This window comes from Polypterus senegalus, chromosome 5 (genome assembly GCF_016835505.1).
Source record: "Polypterus senegalus isolate Bchr_013 chromosome 5, ASM1683550v1, whole genome shotgun sequence".
NCBI lineage: Eukaryota > Metazoa > Chordata > Cladistia > Polypteriformes > Polypteridae > Polypterus > Polypterus senegalus.
In genome coordinates, this window is record NC_053158.1 from 40,820,409 (window position 1) to 40,847,244 (window position 26,836).

The following is a 26,836-nucleotide window of genomic DNA, read 5'->3' on the forward strand; positions in this document are numbered from 1 at the left end:
ACATAGAAAACCAGGAAGACCTCAAAAAGCGCTGAAGAAAACATGCATTATATAATTGAGAAGGCAGCGAAACAATAAGAAGCGAGCGAGTGACATATACAACCATATTAATGAGTTCTGCTACTTCGGAAACAAAGCACGATGTAAACCTACACTTTAAATTAAGTTCATAGACAGGCTGCCGCTGGCGTTTGTAATTTAGTGCCTGCCCATATAAGGCCGTCCGTCAGCGGCAATCCAATAGCAAACTCCCACTAAATATTCACGGGTTAAGGACTGTGTTTATGGAGAGGAAGATGAGATGGTCAGGGTGGTGTTTGACACAAACTCAGCGAAACTGCGAGAGAAAGTTTTAAGTGCCAGGACTAAGGTAACATTAAATACAGCCACGGACATAGCACCAGATGGCACCAGCACAGCTGGGAACCTTCGATGCATGTACACCGAGCGCTCACGTGAACTGACGCAGTGCAGAGATAAAAGGCAACAGTTCCAAAGAGCTGAACAAAACCGAATTACACAATTGAAAAGGCAGCAAAAAATATGTAGCGTCTGATAAGCATATTCATAAATCCAGCTACTGCGGAAACAAAGCACACGGTGGAAAAAGTCAATGTCCGCTAAAGGAAGACAGTGTAAAAAAACCGTGCATGCAGTGTGTCAGGTCTCAGATAAAGAAGAAGACGAGCTGTTTATTGATGCAGTAAGAAACGAATCGATGAATGAAACCTGTCATCTTTACAACGATTGACAAACACGGAATGTAACTTGAACACAACACATCGTACAAATACGAACCTGATTGAAAGAAATAATGATGACAGCAACACTCAGTAACACTCACAAAACAAATACTGTATATTGACAGTCATGTTACGTTATTTTTAAAATGTTCCCTTTTCTTTTTCTAGCTTTTTTAACACACTACTTCTCCGCTGCGATACGCGGGTATATATATATGTATATATATATATTCCGATCTACATACTCGAATAATGGATACTTTATTAGCCATCAATGATTTTTTTGGTAAAGCCATACTCAGTGTATTCATTAGATGAGCGGTAAAAAGTAAGAGCGAGGGAGGATGCAGGCTGTAGTGCGCGTCAACTCTATCTGAATTGCGCGATCACATTTCAAAAATATATCTTTTCAAGTTCTATTTAGTCCATATTTGTCAAACTCAAGGGCCACGCCACATCCGCACGGTGTAATTATATCCGCCCGAGATCATTTTATATACTGTATTATTGTTATTAATGGCCCAGGTATATGAAGGGCTGGTAACACAATAAACTACAGATCCCATAATGCAGCGCTTCAGCTGCCTTGCCGAACACTTATTGCGAAGCTAGCTCACGCGATGCTGGAGAGAAAAGTTCATTCTGAAAATAGAGCCTTTAAAAAGCGATGGGAGGCTGAGTATATGTTTACTGAACCCGTGTGTCTCATTTGTGGAGCTAATGTGGCTGTAATTACAGAATTTAATCTAAGACGGCACTATGAGACAAAACATCAGGGTAACCTGAATGCAATGCAGAAGATACAGAAAGCAGAATAATTAAATAAGAATCTGACACTTCAGCAGACGTTTTACCGTGCACAATCACAAAGTGATTTGAAGTGAAGCTGCTTTTATGGGAGACACAACTGCAACTTGCCCCACTTTCCCTGTTGCCAAGTAATGTTAAACCAAGTCGTCACTACGGTGTTCCCAAATCGCACTTTGCTGATAAACTGAGCGCACTGAGTTTGCACGGCGCTTTGGTGACTTTGAAGAACAAAAAAAGTCTGTCTACATGCGGCTCGAACCTTGTGCATGTTTGGTAGCACATATCTGTGTGAGAAGCTCTTCTCAGTGATAAAGACTAACAAAACAGCACACAGGAGTCACCTCACTGATGAGCACCTGCAATCCATCCTGAGAATCTCCACAACACAGAACCTCACACCAAACAGAAATGAACTTGTGGCCGAAAAAAGATGCCAGGCGTCCAGCTCTAAAATGACATATGAGCAAAGACAACTGAATGATTTGATTTGTTATTGCTGAAAGGAACACATTTTATTTATATTTCCAGGTTTTGTTATGCAGCATGTTCATATTTGAATTTGTATAATTTTGACAGGATATATTTTTATGGAGAGCAAAATCTTTTGGGATATTTAAAATCTAAGTTTATTTTTATATAAAATTACATAAGAGTAAAGAAATTTGAATGTTTGTTCTTTTAATGTTTACTTTATTTCTAACTTGTATAATTTAGACAGGATATATTTTTATGGAGAGCAAAATATTATAAGTTGTTTAAGGTTTGAGTTGATTTATTCAGGAATAATATTCCTGTCTGTTTTTACCATTCCTACCAAAGATATTTCTGTCGACTAAATAAAAATTCCTTCTATTTAAAATTTAAATAGAACTTGAACAAATACGATAGTTCATAATATCCACGCAGACTTGCGTAAGAGCGGGAGTTATCCATTTTAACAAGCAGCGTATTGCACTGATCTGAAATAGCTGTGTGTGTATATATGTAGATATGTATGTATATGTATATATATGTTTATATATGTGTGTGTATATGTATGTGTATATATGTAGATATATATGTATGTATATATGTGTATATGTATAGATATGTATATATATATGTTTATGTGTGTGTGTGTAAATATATATATATGACAACAACACTCATCACTCACAACAGTGACAAAACAATTACATTGACAATCATGTTACGTTATTTTCAAAATGTTTCCTTTTCTTTTCATTGCTTCTTTAACACACTACTTCTCCGCTGCGAAGCGCGGGTATTTTGCTAGTCTATACTAATAAAAGGCAAAGCCCTCACTCACTCACTCACTCACTCATCACTAATTCTCCAACTTCCCGTGTAGGTAGAAGGCTGAAATTTGGCAGGCTCATTCCTTAAAGCTTACTTACAAAAGTTAAGCAGGTTTCATTTCGAAATTCTACACGTAACGGTCATAACAGTCGATAACGGTCGACAACGTCCGCCATGTTGAACTTTCTTATTTATGGCCCCATCTTCACGAAATTTGGTAGGTGGCTTCCCTACGCTAACCAAAAACGATGTACGTACTTATTTCGGTGGTATGACGCCACTGTCGGCCGCCATATTGAACTTTCCAACGGCACTAATTCTCCAACTTCCCATGTAGGTAGAAGGCTGAAATTTGGCAGGCTCATTCCTTACAGCTTACTTACAAAAGTTAAGCAGGTTTCATTTCGAAATTCTACGCATAACGGTCAACAATGTCCACCATGTTGAACTTTCTTATTCATTGCCCCATCTTCACGAAATTTGGTAGGCGGCTTCCCTGCGCTAACCGAAACCAATGTACGTACTTATTTTGGTGGTATGACGCCACTGTCAGCCGCCATATTGAACTTTCCAACATCACTAATTCTCCAACTTCCCTTGTAGGTAGAAGGCTGAAATTTGGTACTTATTTCAGTGGTATGATGCCACTGTCGGCCGCCATATTGAACTTTTCAACGGTCTTTGTTACTTATGGGCCCATCTTCAAGAAATTTGGTACGCGGGTTCCCAACGCTAACTGAATCCTACTTACATACATATATACGTCCATAGCCTGCAGTTCGTTCACCGTGTGAGGCGTTGGGTCCCCCATCCCAACGCCTCCTACGTTGTTGGCTGCCTGCCTATATAAGGCCGTCCGTCGCTCCAGTCTCTACATTCCCTTCTTTGCTTCGCCACGGGATTCACGTCTCCCTGCTGATAACTACAGCCTTTTTATTTAATCCATGGCTTCTCCGCTGTTTTATTGTTCATTTATTACGATTATAGTTATTGTGTAGGTATTTTAGACTTACTTTACATTGTTCAGGTACCCATTTCCTTTATCATTCCAACCGTACCCCCATTAACATATCTATCGAGGTGATCACCAACGATCAAAGAACTGTCACTTACCGAGTGGTTTCCATGCCCGAAGATGACACCTACCTTTTCCATTCTCTTTGTTACATATTGCAAGGCCATATCAGGCTCACTCTTGATATCCTGAGGAACATTGTGTCTTATGTATTGAATGACTGGGACAGGTTCAAGGTGTGGACTGATGACGGTACAGGAGATAATTATACTACACAGGGGCACTAGAAGAGTGAAATGCTTAAGCTCTTCACCTATGGTTCTGCATGTGAGTTGATGACTGCCGGTGAATTGTTCGGTTGTCGCTTTCAAGTGTACCGAAATGGCCAAATATTTTACACCTTTCGACAACCGCCAATGCCTCTTAAACATCTTAGATTGACAGGTGATGATTTCAGTAGTAGACACTTTGATGTTTATGAATGTTTAAACTCTCAAAAGCTGGATGTGAAGTTATCGATGAAACCGGTTGTATACTTACAACGCTTGACAGATGCCGAATGTCTCTTCAACACAAGTCCTACAAATACTGTTGTAATTGAAACAAACCATGAAACTCAAACCGATTATGACAGCAGCAATCCAAGCTGTGAGATTTGAAACAAGATTACTGTTCACATGGCCAACTGTACGTTGCATACTCAAGAGGAAGCTCAGTGCACAGCTTAATCATATTACAACCGGAGGGCCGAACTCACAATGTGGTATACAAAGAGATCCTTAACAAATTAGATTAAATTATTGGTATATTTTCCCTCAGTTTAAAAAGGTTAAATTTTCTTCTTAATAAAAATTTTAAGGCAGTACTTCGCCGCTGCGAAGCATGGGTATTTTGCTAGTATATATATAAAATCTAACATTTGTTTGTCTGCTTTTCACAAGAGAACTACTTAATGGATTTAGATCAGACATTCTTCTATAATTTGCTTAAACATTCCGGTTGATTTTGCGACCTCTCTCATTGCCAGTATCATAGTTCGCTTGCAGTACCGATTTATTTGCACGAATCCAAGAGAGATGCAGCGGGCTTAGGGGAGGGGGCGGGGCCCTCTTCACTCACGCACCAGACTCGGGGCGTATCTTACATCTGCTTAGCTAGCGAACGAGAGTACTATTTAATGGATTTACGTAGATCAGACTTTTTTCTAGAATTTGCTTGAACATTCTGTTTGATTTTGCAACTTATCTCATCGTGCTAAGAATCATAGCTGTGCCAATTGCACTAATTCGAGATAGAGGGCGCAGGCTGAGGAGTGGGGGAAGCGTGACGTCAGGAGTATGAAGCCAGGCAGAGCCCTCCTCGCTGTCCTGTTTCACTTCTACGCGGGCAAAGCTGAGGGGGATGGCTAGTATAATATACAGTATATATAAATATTGATATAGTTACAGACCGAGATGATGATGTTTCTGTTATTTTTAAACTTGCAAAGTTACTAAAGTGACTGTGTCATTGTACTTGGTTGTTCTTATGTAGATTTCTATCTTGTAGCAGGAAAATTGGTTTATTTAATGTTTTTCTTAATTATGGTGTATTGTTTTATAGGTGAAAAAATTTTTAAAACATATTCAGAGTAATATTAGCGATATGTCACCAGCTGAGAGAATGAGCTACCTGGAAAGCCCAACACCTGAAAGCAGTGAATCTGAAGATGAGATTAAGTGCATACCAGAACAGCCTGTCACGCAAGAGGGTAATGACCCTGGAAAAGCTGCTGAGCAAGATGGTACCTCCATATCTTGTCCCATACAAGATGTTTTATTAGACTATCAGCTTCATACTTCCCAAAATGAGAAGTCTCAATCTCTGATTCCAGATAACACTCATGCATCAGAAGATTATAAGGTAGAACCTCCTCAGCGAGAGGTGTTTTCTCTGGATATCCCAGACTACCTTGTACCTGATGCTGATGAAAAGCACTCTGAAGGTAAGTGTATTTGACACTTTGATTAATCTGCATTATCTCCAGACGTTTTTGTATTGGATTATTTATCGTTAAGGACTTTTCTTAGTAGATGTAGTTTAAGAACAGAGTTAATAAGGTTACACCTCACTTCCATTACATTTTTCATGCTACTTAAATACAAGAGAACTTTAACACTTGATAATCTTAGCTAAACATTGGAGGCTCATTCCACTACAAGCTTTACAAGTGAACAAAGGAATAGTATTAAAGCACTGGCCACATGTGAAAGAAAAAATTGAATTTTCCAACAGAAAACAAATGTCCAAAGGCATAAGGTCACCCTTTTCTACTCACTCGTAAATTGTAGCCCTTTAAGTTAATTTAAAAAATTTACGACTGAATTTTCTGTTAGTCAATAAAAAATTTTTTTTTTTGGGCAGATGACAATTTAATGTCCAAAGGTGTGCATAAAATGGAGAAATTGTCCTCTCTGAATCAATATTTCAGTTGTCTCCAGTATACACCTCTAAATTATTCAATTAGAATTTGTACTCTGGGTTCTTTTTTCAGATATCCTGATATAAACCTCTACACTGCTTTTAGAGTTATTTATTTTAGCACTGGAAAAAAACTGACAAGTACATTTTAAAGGTATATCCTGTATCCTATTTAATAATAATGCTAATAATATGGTTAAAAATACAAACATGTTAGGCTTTAATGACTGCTGTATTTATAAGGATCTTAATGTTAATTAAGATCAGTGATTTATTTTTTAGTTTTTCTAGACAAATATCTTAGTGTACACACATCATTTGGTGTCTAAAGTGTACAATCATGTTAAATTTAATTGTCAGCGAGTTGCTCTTTCTTGCTCGGGACAGGAGTAGGAACGCCTCTGTACCCAGTTGGAGGAAGTGGAGGGTAAAGGGATGTCAGGACATCATTGCTTAGACTCCTGTCCCCCATGACCCACACCTGGATAAGCAACAGAAAATGGGTGGTTCAGGGTGTGTTGCTGTTTCTTTTTTTGTTGCATTCATTTTTTTTATTTTATGTTTGTTCATAAATCAAACAGATAGAGGAAAGATTACAAAAAAGAAAAAGAAAAGGAAAAATAAAAATCTATGTCAGATGCCACCAGACATTGCAGCTGTACCACAACTAGCCAAGTATTGGGCACAGCGATATCGCCTCTTTTCAAGGTTTGATGATGGAGTCAAATTGGACTATGGTAAGTGAGTATAGCTGCTCTTGTTAGAATTGTCATTTCTAATGTTACATTTTTAAATAGAACTAATAGCCTTATTGTTATAACAGTAATATTGGTTAAAGTACAATACCTCTCAAAACTGAGCACCTACATGTACAGTATATCGATTCTCATATAGTATATGTACTGTATATAGAAAAATGTAGAAGACTTCTGCCCAAAGCCTAGGTTCTGTGGGGTTGATTGTTCTTCTTGGTGCTTCCAGTCTTTGATAGCCTTAGCCATTGCAATGTATTCTGATAGTAAGAGAAAATGCTGACTTATTACTAGCCATAAATATTTAGGAGAGAAACATTCATGCATTTAAAAAAAAAAGCTTTTGAAAAACTACCAGTAATGCAGCTGTGAACAGAGCCATACATCTTTATGAAATAATCCAGTGTTTAGCGATTGTACAGAACTAATCAATGACTAGTGCCATTTTTTTTCTGTAACCAGTTCTGTAAATTATGTTCATTTTTTGCATTTTAGTGTGTGTGTGCATTAACTTGTGTTTAGCATATAAGTATGTATTAATATGTCTAATGTATCCCTTTTTCAATTGTATGATTATTGCATAATAAGTATGGTATGTGTAAATAGTAAATATAATACCTACACACTAATGAGCTAAAATGTACTTTTTTATTTTTATTGAAAAATGTCTTTCTTCTGGAAAAATCTGGAGCTTATCAGGTTTTTGATTTTCTTCTAGCATTTTCCATTGATCAGTCAAGTGTTTTCTGGCTGGAGTTGTTCAGTCCTGTTTAGTGGAAATGGAGTAGGATTATGGCTGCTGTCCCAGATGACAGGGGACCCTACCCAGCTGGGATGCCTGGATGGTCCCCGAGATGGACGATACCTCCCCTGGGCCACGAGAGGGCAGCCGCCCGGGTCTGTTTGGGGGCCACGGGAACGGAGCTGGGACGCTCACCCCTACGGGAGGACGTGGCCACCGCCGGGAGCACCCGGGCGGTTAGGGAATCCTGGTTGGCAGCACTTCCGCCACACCAGGAAGTGCTGCCGGAAGCAATCCCAGGGGCACCCGGAGTGCTTCCAGGTGTTCTCCTGACACATCCGCCACACCAGGAAGTGATGTCAGGTGGAGCACCTGGGGCTCATCCGGGTCATGATAAAAGGGGCCACCTCCCTCCAGTAGACAAGCCGGAGTTGGGAGGAAGAAGACGGAGCTTGTGAGGAGGGGAGTGGAGGTCGAAAGAGAAAGAAGAAAAGAAAGGCAGAGAGTTGTTGGAAGGCATTGTAGTGCAAAAGGAAAATAAAGAACTGTGTTTTAGACATTCTGCTGTCTGTCTGTCTGTCTGTCTTTCCACACTGCCTACCACTTGGTATCGTGTGGGATGTGCTGCAGATTTAAGGGGCACAATAGACACTGTCACTTGAGTTTTTCTGCTATAATTTTTTTGCATGTTTGTCGTTAAGCCATATTTGATTATAGTGGTTGATCTACCAAGACCTCTTCAAATATTTCTTTTAGAGTATATAAAAGCATGGCCAGTGCTTTGAGAGTATTCAGGTTAGGACTTTAAAGATTGTATCTGTGCTTTTTATTGATTTTGATATCCTCTTGTCGTGATCCAAAGGTTATGGCCTGTCAAATTCTGAGGTTATGTTCCATTTGTAGAAGAGCGGTTTGAGTGCTGCAGGTGGGCATGGCAGCTGCCCCAAGTGGAGCATATTAAGTTTCTGTTTTTTCACAAGTGACAGTAAAGGTGATAAAGAAGTTGACCAGAGTGGTGACTGAAGCACAAGTGCTGTATCCATTGTACTAGTTGGTGGTGGTTACATCGGACAAAGCAGAAGATTTACTGATCTTTTTACATCAACATCCTCCTCTATGGATTTTGGATTTGTTGTTGGATTTTTTGTTTGACAGAGTTAGTGGGTTAACCGTCTCGAATGACATCAGAGTAGTATTCATTTAAATTATGAGTAGCAACTTGAACTGGTTTAGGATTCTTGTGAAGCTGTTCCTTTATGTTATTCTGTTATTTCATAAAGTGAACTGCCAACTGCTGTACTTTACAACATAAAGAAGAATACATTTTACAAATTGCAGAATAAAATACAAAATCTTTTAGTACCCGATAAAGTTACAAGAAATAGACTTGAATACAAAACAGAGATAGTGACCAGGAGTAGAATAAAATTAGGAGACCACAATGTAGTACAGTAGAATTAGAGTTAATGTAGCTGTTGGATGCTTTTTCATGGGTGATGTGAATGTGCTCATGTATCTGTCCATCCATGTATTACCATTACCATACCCATTTACGTGGCTCACAGTCACAGAAATGCAGTGCCCATCAATTGCAGCACTGGGAACAAAGCTGGAGCCAACTCTGGATAGGGCAGTAGTCCACAGCAAAGTACAACAGGACACAAAAATATATCCTGTGTGGTGAATAATAATTATCTAGTTATATATTTCTGTGGTGGGCTGGCACCCTGCCCAGGGTTTGTTTCCTGCCTTGCGCCCTGTGCTGGGATTGGCTCCAGCAGACCCCCGTGACCCTGTAGTTAGGATATAGCGGGTTGGATAATGGATGGATGGATAGTTATATATTATATAATTATATATTTCATTGCTGTTTTTGATCAAACATTTTTGGAAAATTAACAAAATTTTAATTGAAATGGCCACTTCTGTCTTTTTTAATTGGATGACTTGGAGATATTGTACTTTATTTTTACATTCTGGACCTGCTCTGACTGAAGGTATTTTCACATAACTGATGGGAGTTTGCAAAGAGCAGCATCAGTGTGTATCTGCAAAAAGGTAAAGAAAACCAAGGTTAAAAACACATGATTATGGTTGTTGCAGCCTTCATCAGGTAAAAAAAGGACACACAACCAAATTGTTGTATCTCTGACCTTCTCTTCTATATTTTTTCAACATGGAAATAACCTTTATCTGTTATTTTTTCTGAAATCTCACTTGTATTATTGCCTTTTTTATTCATTTTTGTTTGCTGTTTGTTGCTTTGTCAGGTTAATAATGGTAAAATATATTGTATGTGCAAGCTTATGTCCGTGTCTCTTAATCTTGTAAGTGCAGGGAATTTTTATTGTGTTTATCACCTTTATAGAGTAGCACTAGGATGTCATACCGTGTTAGCCATTATGAATGTAGAGAAAAGCCAAGCAAAATGACCCCTTTTATTGGCTAACTAAAAAGATACAATATGCAAGCTTTCGAGGCAACTCGGGCCCCTTCTTCAGGCTTTTAAAGTACTACACACTTTACTTTACTGTACAGATACTATAGGGTGGTCCAGATCTAATTATGCAATTTTCATTACGTTATACCTTTTTTAAGTTTATTACATAGAAAATCACCCAAAAAATCACGGACCATCGAGAAGTGTGCGAACTGACGACATGAAGAATCGTCCACGCATAAATCAAAGTCATCCAGACGATCTGGATCTCAATAATTAAATCTAGACCACCCTGTATTTTTCAGATTTCTCTGTTATCCCTGAAGCAGTTTAAATTATCTAGTGATGATAATTTTGCACCACAAAAAAGAACAAAACTTATCCAAAGGAGTAGTTGAGCAGGCAGCTAGATTATGTTGGTTATGTGTATGTAGTGTTCTGAGCCTCTATTGTAAGAAGGGGTTTACTCAATGATGACTGAGAGATACCCGGCCTGTCAGCCAGTTCACACTGAGTAGCTCCTGTGGCTAAAAACCTGCGAGTGGTCAGAATTGCAAAGAAACAGGTAGAGCATAAATCCGCAAAGTCTGCCTTTTTAAAACCTGCCCCAGTTCAGCATACAGCTCCAACAGGAGAGCTCTCGTAAATCTAAATTGACTTAGAAGCCAGTGATTATCATTGGACAAGAAATCAGTATGATCTCTAAATACACGGTCACTTCTAATTCTTCCATTTGCAGTGTCTTCTAACAGTGCAAAAGCAGCCATGATAGTTGGAATAGGTTAGCCATTCCATAGAGCAGTGATGGCGAACCATTTAGAAACCAAGTGCCCAAACTGCAATCCAAAACCCACTTATTTATCGCAAAGTGCCAACATGGCAATTTAACCTGAATACCACCTATAACTGAACACCAGCATAACCAAGGAGCTGGTGGTGGATTTTAGGAGGCCCAGGCCCCTCATGGACCCCGTGATCATCAGAGGTGACTGTGCAGACCTATAAGTACCTGGGAGTGCAGCTGGATGATAAATTGGACTGGACTGCCAATACTGATGCTCTGTCTGTCTATCTATCTACTGAGCTTTTAGTTTAGAAAAGCAACTCATACATTAACATCTTTTGTCTTAAAAGAAAAACATAATAACGGAGCTTTCAATGATACAAACAACTTTTTGTTGAAAGGTAAAAGTTTGCATTCTGTATGCTTTTGAACAATTAATGTGCTTTTTGCTGTTGTATGCATGCTGATAATTTGTCTAACCTTGGCTCATACTTTGTAAGTTTGAGAGCAACACATGCAGCACTCAGGTCATCTGTTAGTCTGTTTCTGGTGTCAGATTTGATTTAATTCAAAGCTGAAAATAGCTGCGCACAAGCATAAGATGTTCCAAACAAAGTAAGGAAAGCGATCTCAAGTGCCTTCATTGACTTAAGATTATTTGGCAGAGAATTCCACACTTTAAGGATTTCATTTTCATAACTAACTGTGCTGTCCTTTGTCATCCCTTCGATCCTCTCAAGTGTTTCACGCAGGTCTTCCCTATTAAGCTCCGCCCCAAAGCTTCCATTATATATTACGGGGTCGTGGATCAGGTGTGGCGATTAGCAACTCCCGGCAATAATTACAGATGCGGACGACTCCTCACCTGTGCGCTTAAGCGAGGACTGCCCGCATCACAAAGCGGAAACCGCTCCGGCCACTCTACCATAATCCCTCTTTAAGCCGCGAGTGCGGCAATTATCTGTTAAAACTGGCCTTTTCAATTTTGAGCTGTGGACCCGCTATACCACATCCCCTCCAACCCAACCACGGGAATCACAGACTCAAAAGGCTGCAGTCCGTGAAGCACCCTCAAGCAGCATGTGTGCCGCCCGCCTTACCCCAGACAGGAGAGGAAGGACGCGCTCCCATTGGGCTGCGGGGCAGAGGGGCGGGTGATGTGAGAAAAGTCCTCCGGCGCGTGAAGAGGGGAGCGGTGAGGGAGCAGCCCGGCCCGCATTCCTCTGGCTTTATAGTAACGAACTCTGTGCTCGGGCGACGGCGCGCGTGCCCACTGAGAGGGCTCTGAGTGCCCCCTTTGGCACGCGTGCCATAGGTTCGCCACCACTGCCATAGAGCATTATATTGTTACAGATTGATTACAGTAAGGTGCCTTTATTTTGTAAACTACAGTGATCCCTCGCTATATCGCGCTTCGACTTTCGCGGCTTCACTCCATCGCGGATTTTAAATGTAAGCATATCTAAATATATATCACTGATTTTTCGCTGGTTCGCGGATTTCTGCGGACAATGGGTCTTTTAACGGTCTTTTTACACGCTTCCTCAGTTTGTTTGCCCAGTTGATTTCGTACAAGGGATGCTATTGGCAGATGGCTGAGAAGCTACCCAATCAGAGCACGTATTACGTATTAAATAAAACTCTTCAATGATATACGATATGCTTCCCGCGCGGTGCTTCGCACACTTCAAAGCTCTAACAGCCCGTATTGATTTTTGATTGTTTGCTTTTCTCTGTCTCTCTCACTCTCTCTAACATTCTCTGCTCCTGACGGAGGGGGTGTGAGCAAAGGGGCTGTTTGCACAGAGGGTGTTTGCTTAGAAGATACGGACGCTCCTCTAAAAAATACTGAAAAGACTACCTACATATTGATCCCTTCATTGCGGCGGCTTTATAGAAGTGCTTCGTTTACTTAAAAGCCCAACAGCCCTATTGATTTTTGTTTGCTTTTCTCTCTCTCTCTCTCTGACATTCTCTGCTTCTGATGCGCACTCCTTTGAAGAGGAAGATATGTTTACATTCTTTTAATTGTGAGAAATTACTGTCATCTCTGTCTTGTCATGGAGCCCAGTTTAAACTTTTGACTAAAGGGTGTTATTTCATGTCTAGAGGGCTCTAATAATGTTAAAAAACGTATTTAGAAGGTCATAAACAGGTTTTCTGTGCTCTAACTGCAAAAATATTAGATTTATAAATAAAGAATCCTACTTCGTGGAAATTCATTTATCTGTCTGAAGTGGATTAACCGCGATAAACGAGGGTTTACTGTATAACTGTGCGGAGAATATTTATAAACAGTGTGGGAGAGTTTCTAAGGGCTTAAAATATATAAAAATAACCATAGAAACATATGGTTTCTACTTCGCAGATTTTCACCTATCATGGGGGGGTCTGGAATGCAACCCCCGCGATCGAGGAGGGATTACTGTATATGCAATTATTTTCTGTGTATTTGATAAAGCCTTCATCATGGATGTGAATCTAAAAAATAAAGGGAAACCGCACAAAAACAGTAGCACTGCTTTGACACTTGGGTGCAGCCAGTTTGCAAAACCGAGCAAAAAAGTTTGTACTCGTGGTCTGAGGTTGCTGTGAAAATGTGCATAGCTTTATGGCAAATTTAGTTTTTATATGCCTCGAAGTAAACATACAAATTGGCATTTGCAACATTTTTGTGAATCTGCACAGTTTATACATGAGGCTTCTGTTCAGTTAGTATTTGCCTTGTTTTTGTTAATTCCTTTACACTTGCTATCGCCCGTTGTTTTGGAGTATACCTTATAAAGACTGGTGGATTTGATATACTGCATAGTAGAAGTCTCCTTTGCTTTGGGCAATTTCTAACACCACACATATATTTCTTAGACCTTATAATATATTTGTGAAGACAATTGCTTACATCAGAGCCTATTTTTGTATATTATATTAATTTTACAGAATAAATGTGAATTCCATAATCAATTTTGTGGTGTTCATGTGTACCAGAATATAAAGTTCATTTAAGACTGTATATTATAAAATCATGAAATGTGAAATACTTTAGAAGGTATATATTCAACAATATATTTATTTTCAGTTACTGATAATTAGCTGCTTTATAAAGACTGTGTTATAACTGTTGAGCGACATAATTTAAACTCTTGATTTTGAAATTGTATTATTGAGCTTTCCACATGCTGTGTTAGAAAGGAATAATTGTATTGTATATAGTATGTTCAGCAGGCTGTCTTCTAAAGTAATCATAATGGGATGTGGTAATTCCTTGAGGTAAGATGGCTGAAGCTGTGCCCTCTAAGGAAAATGTAAAAAAGAGGCTTGAAAATGGAAATGGTATTAAGAAAATTAAAACAGATGGCTGAAATCTCAGTGGAAGAAGTGCAGCTTATGAAGCATCTCTAATCCAAGTGAGAGAATTTATGTGAGCACCTTGGTTAATGAACTCTTTCTACAATTTTTAATTTTGAGACTGTGAGACATGCAAAAATAAATGTTTTCTCGGAATTGTCTACTCATGTAATATTTTATCTAAAATGTATCTTTTTGTTTTCATTTTGTAAAATACAAAGTATTTAAAGGTTGAATTAACTTCAATACAAATATATTTAAACATGTACATACGTAATGTTATGACATATATTTTTACAGCTGGTTGGTTACTTGATGTTAGTTTTTTGTATACAGTGAACAGTTTGAGATAAGGCGCTTCAATTAAAACAGGAGCCTGTCATCTATTAACAATCCATCCATCCATTATTCAACCCGCTATATCCTAACTACAGGGTCACGGGGGGTCTGCTGGAGCCTATCCCAGCCAACACAGGATGCAAGGCAGGAAACAAACCCCGGGCAGGGCGCCAGCCCACCGCAGTCTATTAACAATGTTTGCGCTTTTTACTTAATTGCCTCTATTTATTAATTTCTGTGCCACATTTGTCCATTTCAGGGTCACAAGGGCCAGACATCAGGTATAAGGCAGGGACCAACCTTGGATGTGGTGCTAATCTATTGCAAGGCATATTCACCCACATCGGGGCAACTTGTTAACATGCATATGTGCGGGATGTGAGAGTGACAACTGTAGTACCTGGGAGAACTACGTCATCAAACGGAGAACATACTAAGCACACTAGGAATGAGTCAAAAATTTTAAACTTGGTTTTCTGGAATATATGGAAGTTGATTAGTACTGTCATATTGCCCATTTAATTATAATTTCATATTTACATTATTTACTTTGGTAATTCATAGAACTCATTAAAACCACTAAAAAACTGAAATTAACTTTAATACTAATTTTTCAGTTGTTAATTATGCATACACATGCAGTGTATACATTGGACATGACGTGGAAAGATAACAGACCTTTTTTAGCAATGAGAGCACAGCGGTCTCTCTCTACATTTAGAAGTGTAGAACAAATCTGAATTTTCAATGCATGTTGCTCTTCAAATATGCATTTTTTGCCATTGTGTTTAACAACTGGAAAGAATTGTCTCTGTGATGTTAGGTAATGCCTTACAAATAAAAGTTCACCTTCTTGGTGTTAGCCTCAAGTCTGATCCAGGTTCAGAGTTCTATACAATTACAGTTATCCATGAGTCAGGCTTGGGCTGATGTGTAAAAATCTGTTATAAACCTGAATAACACTTGGGACAGAATTCTACTGCCGTCTAGTGGATGAAATAATCTCATGTTGCAAAAAGATCATTAATATTTTTTATTTGCCATTCTCAGGCAATCATCAGTATTCATGAATGAGGCACATACTCCAAGTTAAAAACACAGTGGCCAAAGAAAAACCATAAAGGCAGTTTTAGACTGAATGAAAACTGAACCATTGCTGTAATTGAGCAATAGAGATGATGATGCGAATTGATCATCAGATTTTGATACAGAAAGTTAAACCGATGTATGGTACACCGCCATGATATCGCGGTGAACTCAGTCACATGAAGCTTCAGAGTGGTTTGACACAGTAGCTGTGTAACAAAAAGAGAAAATAATTGCAGTTGAATGCAAGGACAAGCAAGATGTTAGCCCCCTAAGCACTATTTACAGTTCATTAACTGTCATAATCAGGGGAAATGTGGAAGTCACTAAGCCTTGTGTTATGGCTGCCTACAGAAACACAAAGGGCACATTGATCTTGCAGGTAAGGCACTGACATTCAGAAAGCATACTGTAACTGCACAAAGAAACACGCCTCTACTGTCAGATGTACATTGTGCAACATCGGGCTGTACACTAATGACTGTCTCAAAACAACTGATTACTTGTGTTCTGTTCTGTGTATTGTATTGTATTGACCCCCTTTTCTTTGACACCCACTGCATGCCCAACCTACCTGGAAAGGGGCCTCTTTTTGAACTGCCTTTCCCAAGGTTTCTTCCATTTTTTTTTCCCTACTAGGGTTTTTCCTTGTTTTCTTAGAGAGTCAAGGCTGGCAGGCTATCAAGAGGCAAGGCCTGTTAAAGCCCATTGTGGCACTTCTTGTGTGATTTTGGGCTATGCAAAAATAAATTGTGTTGTATTGAATTGTAACTCTGCATCAGTACAGCTGTAGACACTAGACTTGTCTTCACTATTGCATTCATGTTGGCATTTACACATTTAAATTACTTGTAATAACATTTTCTCATGTTAAAAAAATAAGATGTTTCTGGCTAATTTTTCCTGGGTAAACAAACTACAGTAAGGAGGCTACAACAGAGTTCTTAAGCACAGATTTAAATAGTCAATAAACAGGAATCAGTATAATTTATAAACTCCCTCAATTTGCTTACAGATCCTAGAGCTATTCCTGCAAACTCTCCATCTTTCTCAAAATTTCACAATCGGTACACAAGCTGACTCTTGGCATTCAGTGGGCGTTATTTGTTAACAACTGTCATGAAATCAGATGTTGTAGTATAATACATTCTAGATACATTAAACTAACTTTTTAGAAATCTGTTTGCATCCATAGAGTAACGATTAAGAGAAACAAATTCCAATCCAGTGCCTACTTTAATATTTACTATAAATCTCAACATGGCTGCAGAGGAACTGACCACAAGTTATCAGGTTGCACTTAACTGGTTTTATTGACCCGCACTATACTCTGGATAAAGGAAACTTTGATTAAGGGGTAAAGGCTTTATTGGATCCAAAGGTTCCTTGCAGTAAAATCAGGATACTTAGTTAGGTTTTTAGTATAACTAATATGCTAATATTTCACCCATCCTTGCATCCATTTAATTTTCCCAACCTGCTTGTCCACCTCAGGATTCTAGAAGGCTGGTGCATAGCCTGGCAGCACCCGCCACAATGTGCTAGCCCATCACAGGGCTTATGATGGCAAAAAAATAAGTGAATAAAAATCACTTTCACAAAATATTCAACTCCCCTTTAGTTAACATTTAAGCTTAACGATGTACAGGTTTCAGTATTTTCTTGGCTGACATTTGATAGAGTGATGTTCTTTATTTTACAGAAGGCTGGTTTTCTGTCACCCCTGAAAAGATTGCAGAGCACATCGCTATCCGAGTTCAGCAGACATTTGACTGTGATATCATTGTTGATGCTTTCTGTGGTGTTGGTGGTAACGCTATTCAGTTTGCTTTGACTGGGAAGAGAGGTACAAGTTATAATTATTCATTAATATTAAGATGCAAAAATGTGTTACTCAGTATTATTGGTCATCATCTTAAAATTATTTACAATGCAAATGTATTTAATATTGATACTTTGGAGATGCACTTTAACAATTAAGTGGCATGTGCATGGAATTGAGTATTTATGAAGACTTCATGTGGAACGAAAAAGTGAAAACTTTTTAAAACAAGAATCATTTTTGAAGAATGTTAAAATCATTTGTGTAAAATTATAAATTGATTGCATGTTTCTGGTACAGAGGAGCTATCCCTGGTGCTGAAGTTCTATACCATCTTTAAAACAAATGATTGGTTCATTTCATTATACTCCTTGCCTTCTTCTTAGTTCCCGCTGACTATATATTTATTTATCCGGGCTCTACCGTGTAATTTTGCATTTCTAAAAATGTATACAATGTAATCTTTAATTTTTTTACTCAGTGATGTATTTATTTTTAAAGCTCCTTATGTGTTTTGTATAATAGTGCCTAACACTTAGTACACGTGTTTCATTGTCATTCACATTTCTGCTTCTTATTACTACATTTTATGCTATTTTAGTATATGCCGATATAAAGATTACTTGCAAAGTGAACTAAAAAGAAACTAAACAGCTTTAAACATGCCAGTGGCATTGAGAGGAAGTGCATCAGAGGCTATATATTGCACCCAGAACAAGACTGATATGGTTAAGCCCTTGATCTCTCTATTTGTCATGTCATTCAGCTCCCGGTCATTGTGTGAAAAGGGACCCCATCCCTCCTCCACCGCCACAATTGCAAAATTTCAAGGGCAACCCAAAACCTTTCTTTAGTGAATTACAGTGATCAGTCGCTATATCGTGCTTCGACTTTCGCGGCTTCACTCCATCGCGGATTTTAAATGTAAGCATATCTAAATATATATCACGGATTTTTCGCTGGTTCGGGGATTTCTGCAGACAATGGATCTTTTAATTTATGGTACATGCTTCCTCAGTTTGTTTGCCCAGTTGATTTCATACAAGGGACGCTATTGACGGATGGCTGAGAAGCTACCCAATCAGAGCACGTATTACGTATTAAATAAAACTCCTCAATGATATACGATGTGCTTCCCGCTCGGTGCTTCGCACACTTAACAGCTCTAACAGCCCGTATTGATTTTTGATTGTTTGCTTTTCTCTGTCTCTCTCACTCTCTCTGACATTCTCTGCTCCTGACGGAGAGGGTGTGAGCAGAGGGGCTGTTTGCTTAGAAGATACGGACGCTCCTCTAAAAAATACTGAAAAGACTACCTACATATTGATCCCTTCATTGCGGCGGCTTTATCGAACTGCTTTGTTTACTTAAAAGCCCAACAGCCCTATTGATTTTTGTTTGCTTTACTCTCTCTCTGACATTCTCTGCTCCTGATGCGCACTCCTTTGAAGAAGAAGAAGAAGATATGCTTGCATTCTTTTTTATTGTGAGAAAGAACTGTCATCTCTGTCTTGTCATTGAGCCCAGTTTAAACTTTTGACTAAAGGGTGTTATTTCATGTCTAGAGGGCTCTAATAATGTTAAAAAACGTATTTAGAAGGTCTTAAACAGGTTTTCTGTGCTCTAACTGCAAAAATATTAGATTTATAAATAAAGAATCCTACTTCGCAGAAATTCATTTATCGCGGTAGAGTCTGGAACGATAAATGAGGGTTTACTGTACATTACTTATATCTTCAGTAATTTGAAATGGCAGTGGTTAAAATGGCTCTTCCAAATTCTGGCCCACAGTAGCTACTGCTTTTACAGTCCAGCCAGTCTTCTAATTGATGGTCTTTTTCCATATTCACTGAAGCGTCTCAGTACACCTGGTATTTTCTCAATTACGAGGGACGTACAAAAAGCTTCCAATTTTTTTTAACTCTATTAAGAATTTCAAAAACAAATTATGAGCACTTTTCTACATAGTCACCTTCCTTTGTGATGCAATTTTCTCAGTGTCGTAGCAACTTTTTAATGCCCAGTTACTACTCCTCACGCCTTCACCGTTTCCAACGAAAATTATAAAAGTGCAGAAACTTTTTGATATTCCCTCATATTTCTACAAAGTCAGAAATGCCAAATTGTGATTTTTGTTTCTGAAAAGAATTTGGAATTCTGCGTATTGCTATCAAAACCTTTAATGAAAATTACCTTTTAATTTACTTTTTCATATAATTCACTCTCTTTTTTACTTGTATTGTTTGGGTTGCAAATTAACTGTGTACGTAATAATCGATTCAACAGCAGAGTAGATAATGCTGTGTTGTTTGCCCTTCTGCGTGTTCATCCTATATTGCAAAAATATGCAGGATGGCATAGATCTGGATGACTGTTTTGACCTGATGTCTTTCCTGGACTTCTTAATAATTTCAAACTGGCACAGTTAAGGAAAGAGCAGGAAACCCATTTTTAATTATGCAATCATTTAATAAAAAAACGGCCAAAATGAATGCTAACAAGTAACCACAGTTTCTCCTCAGTATCAGGACTATCAAATACAAATAAGAGTGAATAACGGTGAATTCCAGACAACAAACTGAGCAATGAACAGCATCCAGATAGTATGTTGACATCTGATGACAGCGTTTAGTAACATTATGCAGTAAAATCTACCGTGCATTTTAACTGGTTGGTGTAATCATGTAAAAATGTCTTTTTGTTTTTATTTTTTAGTAATTGCTATTGATATTGACCCAACACGAATAGCCTTAGCACAAAATAATGCGGAGGTTTATGGAGTTGCTGAAAACATTGAGTTTATCCTGGGGGACTTTATGCTTCTGGCCCCAAATCTGAAAGCAGATGTTGTGTTTCTTAGCCCTCCTTGGGGTGGCCCCGATTATCTCAGCGCTGATATCTTCAATATTAAAACAATGATTTCACCAGATGGATATCCTTTTCAAAGTACAAGGCTTAGTTATTCAGGAATTATACCCTTGCACTGTGTTGATGTTACTCAAAAGGTAAGTTATCTTTAGAAATAAAGTAATTTTATACCAATTATTGAAATGAAAACTGGCAAGGGGGATCGGTGTTTATTAGTACTACCTTACGTCTCAGGCAGACATGATTTGATTCTCAGCCAGTCACTGTGGAGAGTTTGCATATTGACATTTAAAGGCAAATTTAATCGACTTTTGTGACCCCGATGTGAAATTTCAACTCAAAGACAGAGAGCAGTGTTTAACAACAAACAAAAGAATCCTTGTCTGCTCCGAGTGTTCAAAGAAATCTTAAGAACAAACTAAAACTAGCAATGAGGCTTGACTTAAGAACACATAAAGAATTAATGCTAAGTTACAGTATATCTCATTTTTGCAAATTATATTCTATATATATTCAGCTATCTCTTATAATCAGACCTATTTAATCCAGTTCAGAAACTATCCATCCATTACTGGACCAAAGCAAAGGAGCCTCACTAGACCATATGCTAGTCCATCATCAATCACACACACTCACACACATTCTCTAGTAGGCCAGCTCAGAGTGGATAAGTCACCAAATTCCCATGTCTTGTGCATGTAGGAGAGAAAATGGGAGTACAGTAATGCATTAAAACAAATGTATTTTTCCACTTTTTACACAGTTAAGATGGCATTTGTAAGGAATAAAAACTTACAATTAAGATGTAATTTTTATAATTGCTGAAACATTTAGTGTTGGAAGTTTTAGAATTGGACAAAACCAATAGTTCCTTGCTGCTGTATAGTCTTAAATAACAATATTGGGATGATATTATTTTTATGTCATTGTCCTTTAAGGGACCATCCACATACTTATTTTTCTTCTTTCAATTTGCCGGTTTTATTGCTAAAAGCATATTTCTTGCTGAAATGACCACCCGTTTCAAGTTTACAGTCACAGTGTGCTTGTCCCAGCACAGCTACAGTTTATTATCAAAACCTGCTTTCCTTCAGCTGAAACTTCGCAAACTGGCAGCATTGTTTTTAGCATAAGTATTTACTGGCTTGTAATGGTGGTGTGAAAGCAGTGTCTACCTCGAATTCATCCGAAGATTAAGGTACGTTGAGATAATCGCTTCATAATCAGTTAAGTTTTGCTTTCATAAATACTGATCTCATTTGATAGGCTCAGAGCACGGCACCGATATAAAATAAAACAGTAAATTTTAGAGAGGTTTCTGCAAGAGAAACTTACACAATATGCATACAAACAAAGTCCTGTCTAGGTGACCTAGGCCAGCAATCTACGTTACCTCTTGACTGAGCATTCTCCAATATAAAATAGTATGAATCCATGATTATGATTATTATCATAAAATAGTCTGATGGCCAAGTCTTGTCACAAGTAATGCCATTATCTCCCATTCACTTTGTCTGAATCAGTTATATAAATATTGTAGAGATTCATGACAGTATTCCACATCAGAAAGGGTAAAAGTATGGGGGACAGTGTATGATGGAAATGTCTGCCTAAGCTGCATCTCCCTTAGCGTGTTTGATATGAGGAGGGCAGGCTAATGGAACACACATTTAAATAATGCTTCACTCAGGCTTGGCTTGGCTTGGCTTGGCCTGTTTGTCAGCAGTCATTATTTACCACCACATGTACGGCGTACTGCATTTAAGCATTATTGGTGATAAAAAAGAAAATAAGGCAATTATGCCTTATGCTTTAACCTTTCATGCTGAATATATCCAGTGTTTCTTCTTACTCTTATTTATTTACTTTAGAGTATTAACAACTGTTGCCTTTTTTGGTACCACTGACTGGTAGGCACTTCACATATTTTGAAACTGACTGCTTTGCCACCGTCCCTCATTTACTGTTGTCTTCTGATTTACTTCTATCCTTGTTCTTATAATTGCTGTGTTTATGTAAAAATATCCAATGCCATCTTGCTTTGAATGCTAAGATCACTGTTTCATAAATGATGAAAGTATAAATTCTCATTTTTTACTTAATAGACATTTTATTTAGCTTTGACACATTTTAGATATCTAAACTTCAGAAATTATTAGACATATTATTCAAGGAATTTAAATTGGATTTAAATAAAGAACCCAGAAATGAACTATTTAACCTACATTTAGGGTTGCTCTTTTCTTTGCCTTGCAGTGACACAGTGGCTTTAAATTAAGCCAAGCTGATGTCGATGGGAAAGGGAAGAGCATTTTTAATGGTTCGCTTTTCACTGCTTCATGATTTTTGAGAACAGTCAGAACTTTATCTTTTCCTGTTTGGGTAATACTGAATCAGTAATATTTTCTTGGAATAAAGATTAACAAATAAAAATACATATTAAATGAAAAAAAAGTGTGTCTAATTCAAACTGAAATGTTTTCCTTGACTTAATACATTTGAAATTTTCAGCCTGTCGAAAATAATTACCAACAATATTGTCTATTTCCTTCCACGGAATGCTGATGTGGAACAGGTAGGCTCCTTTTTATTTGTTTGTTTATGACAAGATTATGATGGCAAAATGTTACTGGGGTTTCACTGATTGAAACTTAAAATACTGAAGTGTTTTTCTGTAAATGTAGTCATTTGGTTAAAAGGCAAAAAGATTCAAGGATACAAAATTCCTCACCTGAGGAGTCATTCTTTGTCTGCTTACCAAGACAGCATATTCATCGCTATAACCGTGGGTCTGCTGATTAACCCTTCCTGAAATGTGAAAGTCTTCACTAACGACTCACAGAACGTCTGTCTTTGATCGTGAGATGAAATCCTAATGCTCAGAGAACATCCATTCTCTCTCTCATAAGAAGTGAATGCGTCTTTCAGTTTAGCACAGCTTGTCAGCTCCTTTTTAGTTACGTCATTTACAGATCCAAAGGACTCCAAAGTACTATCATCTCTGGTTCTCTGTGTGAAGAATATGTAATGTTTATATGAAACATACCCTTGACTAGCTACCCTCACCACACCAAAACCCGCATCTCCCAACCCCTTGTGGGATTACAGCCAGTGGAGCTGAAGGAGAACTTCAGTGGCTGAACAGGCTGAATCCAGGAGTTCACTCACTTTATATTTATAAAAAACATTTGTCCATTGTGATGCAAAGTATATCAATCATTTGCCACTCAGAAGCGACCCATATGTAATTATTCAAAAGAAAAGAAAAGAAAAGAGTTTATTCCCACCATATTTAAAGTTTGTATGCTAATACCTAAGATGGATTTAATCAGAAATTGCAAACTTTTAAACTTAATTGGAATGTCTGCTAATGTAAATATATTGAGAATACATGCCTCGTGGCTTTTCCAGTTATCACAATTGGTTCAATACAGAATTACTGGGAATTTTAATTACTAATCCTGTGTACTGGAAAACATTGGACTGTGTAAATTTGGAGGGAAATAATCAGTACTCCACTGTGACACAGACACTCAGACACAATGAATGTTTGCTTTCCATCAGTACAAACACATACATATAAGTAAATAATGCGAGTGTGTGTGAGAGAGAAATTATTTAAAACAAAGGCAAAAGTTTTTCTGCACTGTTTGTTATTTTGCATAATTGAGTTTGTTATTTCTGCTGATTATATGAATGGCCATTTTGCTGACGCTTTACATTGCACTCCTCACTGTCTTCCTGAATTTAGTCACAAAATTGTAAATTGCGATCATTAGTAACGTCCGACTTACTGCTGCTACAGTAACTGTCTCTGTTTTTTATGTATGATATAATCTTTAATATTCCTTTAGGACATGTTAAAAAATGTTTTTTCAGTTTCTTAAATAAACTATTAATTTGCTTTATGCCTAGAGAAATAATAATATATTTCAGACCATGTCCCCATTGTGGGATGATTCTTGCCTTGTGACCCTGAGCTGGATTAAGCCGGTTTGGGTACACATATCTCTCTCTATTATAAAAACAAATCTTAGAGGGCTTGGAAGGAGAAAATAGGTGATCTTCTCAGAAGACAATTTGACTTCCCGCAAAAGACTTCAAACGTCCCGTGAGACAAAAGGACAGCTGCTATACAGGCTTTTAACTGATCGACGCGCAGCTCGGCAGCAGCAGAAAGACAGCAGCTGATTAGACCACATCTCCTCAGCGTGCATACAGCCAAACCCCCTTGATGATGTAAAGTGGCTGGAGTGTAGCGCGCCTGGGAGGGGGTGGGCGAGCAAAGCCCCCTAGTACTGTATATATGCATGGTATTTCTGCTGAGGAATTGGCTCAGGGATCACTGATTGCCATCCTTGAACCTGTAACATTTGAGTTTCAAAGATTTGCTCTAAAGTATCATCTTCAACACTTCAAGCAACAGAGAGACATCTCTCTGTTACTGAATGCAGAATCAGCTGACTCTTAGCTGTGCTTCCTGGTGACGTCGGCAGAGCTCCCAGTCAGCCCCCAGCACCACCAGATGGCCACAGTTTCACTTTCCCTCCAAGCCTCCACGCTTACTAAGACAGCAGCACTGGGATGTGAGCACAAGTCACAGGAACTGCGGGCAGCAAGTTGCGTCACTAAGCTAAATGTCGATTTCCATTCAGGCAGCAGCCAGTTTGGCCATCAGGTGTTTCTCGTGCAAAGGCTCCTCCACCACACGCTGCGCATCCTTCCATTTTCACTTGGGATTTGCTGCGAGTAGCAGTTGGGAGAGGAAGAGACACCCTAATCACATGGAGACATTTAAATATGTACGAGTCTCTCCTTGCTTTCTAAGACAAGCTCTTTGCTATCAAAAAGTTAGAATAACTAATTGGTAAAAGTTATAACTGTATTTTACAAAAGTAAAAGCATTAGGGCTAACAAAGAAATTGGACAAACTGATGGTTTTCTTTCATTTTGTATTTTGTTTCCTTTTCTTTAGATTGCATCATTAGCTGGACCTGGTGGGAAGGTGGAAATAGAACAAAACTTTCTTAATACAAAGTTAAAAACTATTACTGCTTATTTTGGCAATTTAATCAAAGTGGACTCCTAACCTAATCCTCCTATCCTAACTGAACATTACTATCATGTCAACATGTCACCTTTTTCTCTAATTCAGACTTTTTGTATAAACTGCTAAATTAAATTTTTTTTTACTGTATTAGTTAGTCAAATAATAATTAAACGAGTAAAAAGAAATCCTCCAAAAATTGTATTCAATTGTTTGTCTGGTAAGGATTTCATGGGACAAATCATGAATAGAAAAAAATGCTCGTCACTGCACGTCCCCAATCTTATTTACCACGTTGCCCAGATGGTGACAAGCTGGAGACAGTGGACTTAATTTCCTTTTCTAAAGTAACAGCTCTTTCCTGCGAGTTTTCAGTGTGTACCTCATTTCTTCTTATTTGGATGCAGCAATGATGTCTTCCAAGGTGGGTACCCAGCAGCACCTTCACTAGATGCTCTTGATGTCTTAATTGGCTTCTGCACTTCAAGGACCGGCTAACTTGTCAAAGTTCTCACCTTATTATGGAGAGCTAATAGAACTTTATTTAATTTGGCCCAAAGTTACCTGCAGCTCTCTTTTCTAACAATACAAAGCTCATGAGCGTAGGTGGCAATGGGGTTGTATGACAATAAATAAAGGGTTTCATGTACAATTAAGCCACCGCAGTACTACTACTACTGGATCAAACCTCCACCTACTCCTACAGGCCCTGTACATTCAATTGTAAAGTAAACTTCAAGGTACTTAAACATGTCCACTGGCTGATAGCAAGTCAGCTTGTTTTTTTTCCCAGAAAGGAACCAGGATCCCACATGTGGAAGTGCAGATTCTCCATCCTGCTGCTTGCACACCACTGAAGTGCACACCAGAGATGACAAGCGAGGAAGATGTAATACCCTCTACCCAGACTTGTACATCCATTTTAAATGGATTTGACGTACCATGAATAATGTAGCAGCTACTCTCAGTATAAGAAGCGAATAGTATGTGACTCCAAAATGCTGAAGACAGTTCAGCTCAGAACTATGTGTAGAAGTCATCCATACTCTTGGGGAACACACAGCAATTACAAACTGGCTTGTTGAGTTGGTCCATGCTTCATCTACTCAAAGAATCTGAATTGCTTCTCCTCAAACTGAGGTTTAACTCCTAGCTAGAGTCTTGATCCCAGGACCCCAAACATGCATTGTTTTGGGATAGGAGGTGCAGTTTGATCATTTAAAAACTTTCTCACCACCCTGTGCACCATCCTTTTTTTTTTTTTTTTTTAATTATTTAAGATCA

At 38.3% G+C, this 26,836-nt stretch overlaps 1 protein-coding gene across 3 annotated transcripts in view; it reads left to right on the forward strand.

Moving 5' to 3' along the window:
* The window catches only part of tgs1 (trimethylguanosine synthase 1), a 57,001-nt gene extending 31,314 nt beyond the window's left edge, over positions 1 to 25,687 (forward strand). Inside the window, exons 8-14 of one of the 3 annotated variants that reach the window (XM_039754520.1) lie at positions 5,470 to 5,650; positions 5,741 to 5,851; positions 6,909 to 7,064; positions 17,518 to 17,661; positions 20,353 to 20,569; positions 23,002 to 23,080; positions 25,481 to 25,687. In XM_039754520.1, coding sequence (XP_039610454.1) covers positions 5,470 to 5,650; positions 5,741 to 5,851; positions 6,909 to 7,064; positions 17,518 to 17,661; positions 20,353 to 20,569; positions 23,002 to 23,080; positions 25,481 to 25,594 — 1,002 coding nt within the window. In that variant the 3' untranslated portion in view covers positions 25,595 to 25,687. Of the gene's footprint in view, positions 1 to 5,469; positions 5,852 to 6,908; positions 7,065 to 7,797; positions 8,146 to 17,517; positions 17,662 to 20,352; positions 20,570 to 23,001; positions 23,081 to 25,480 lie in introns of those variants that run through there. The other 2 variants (XM_039754519.1, XM_039754521.1) reach the window with 2 other exon arrangements.
* Positions 25,688 to 26,836: the final 1,149 nt, after the last annotated feature.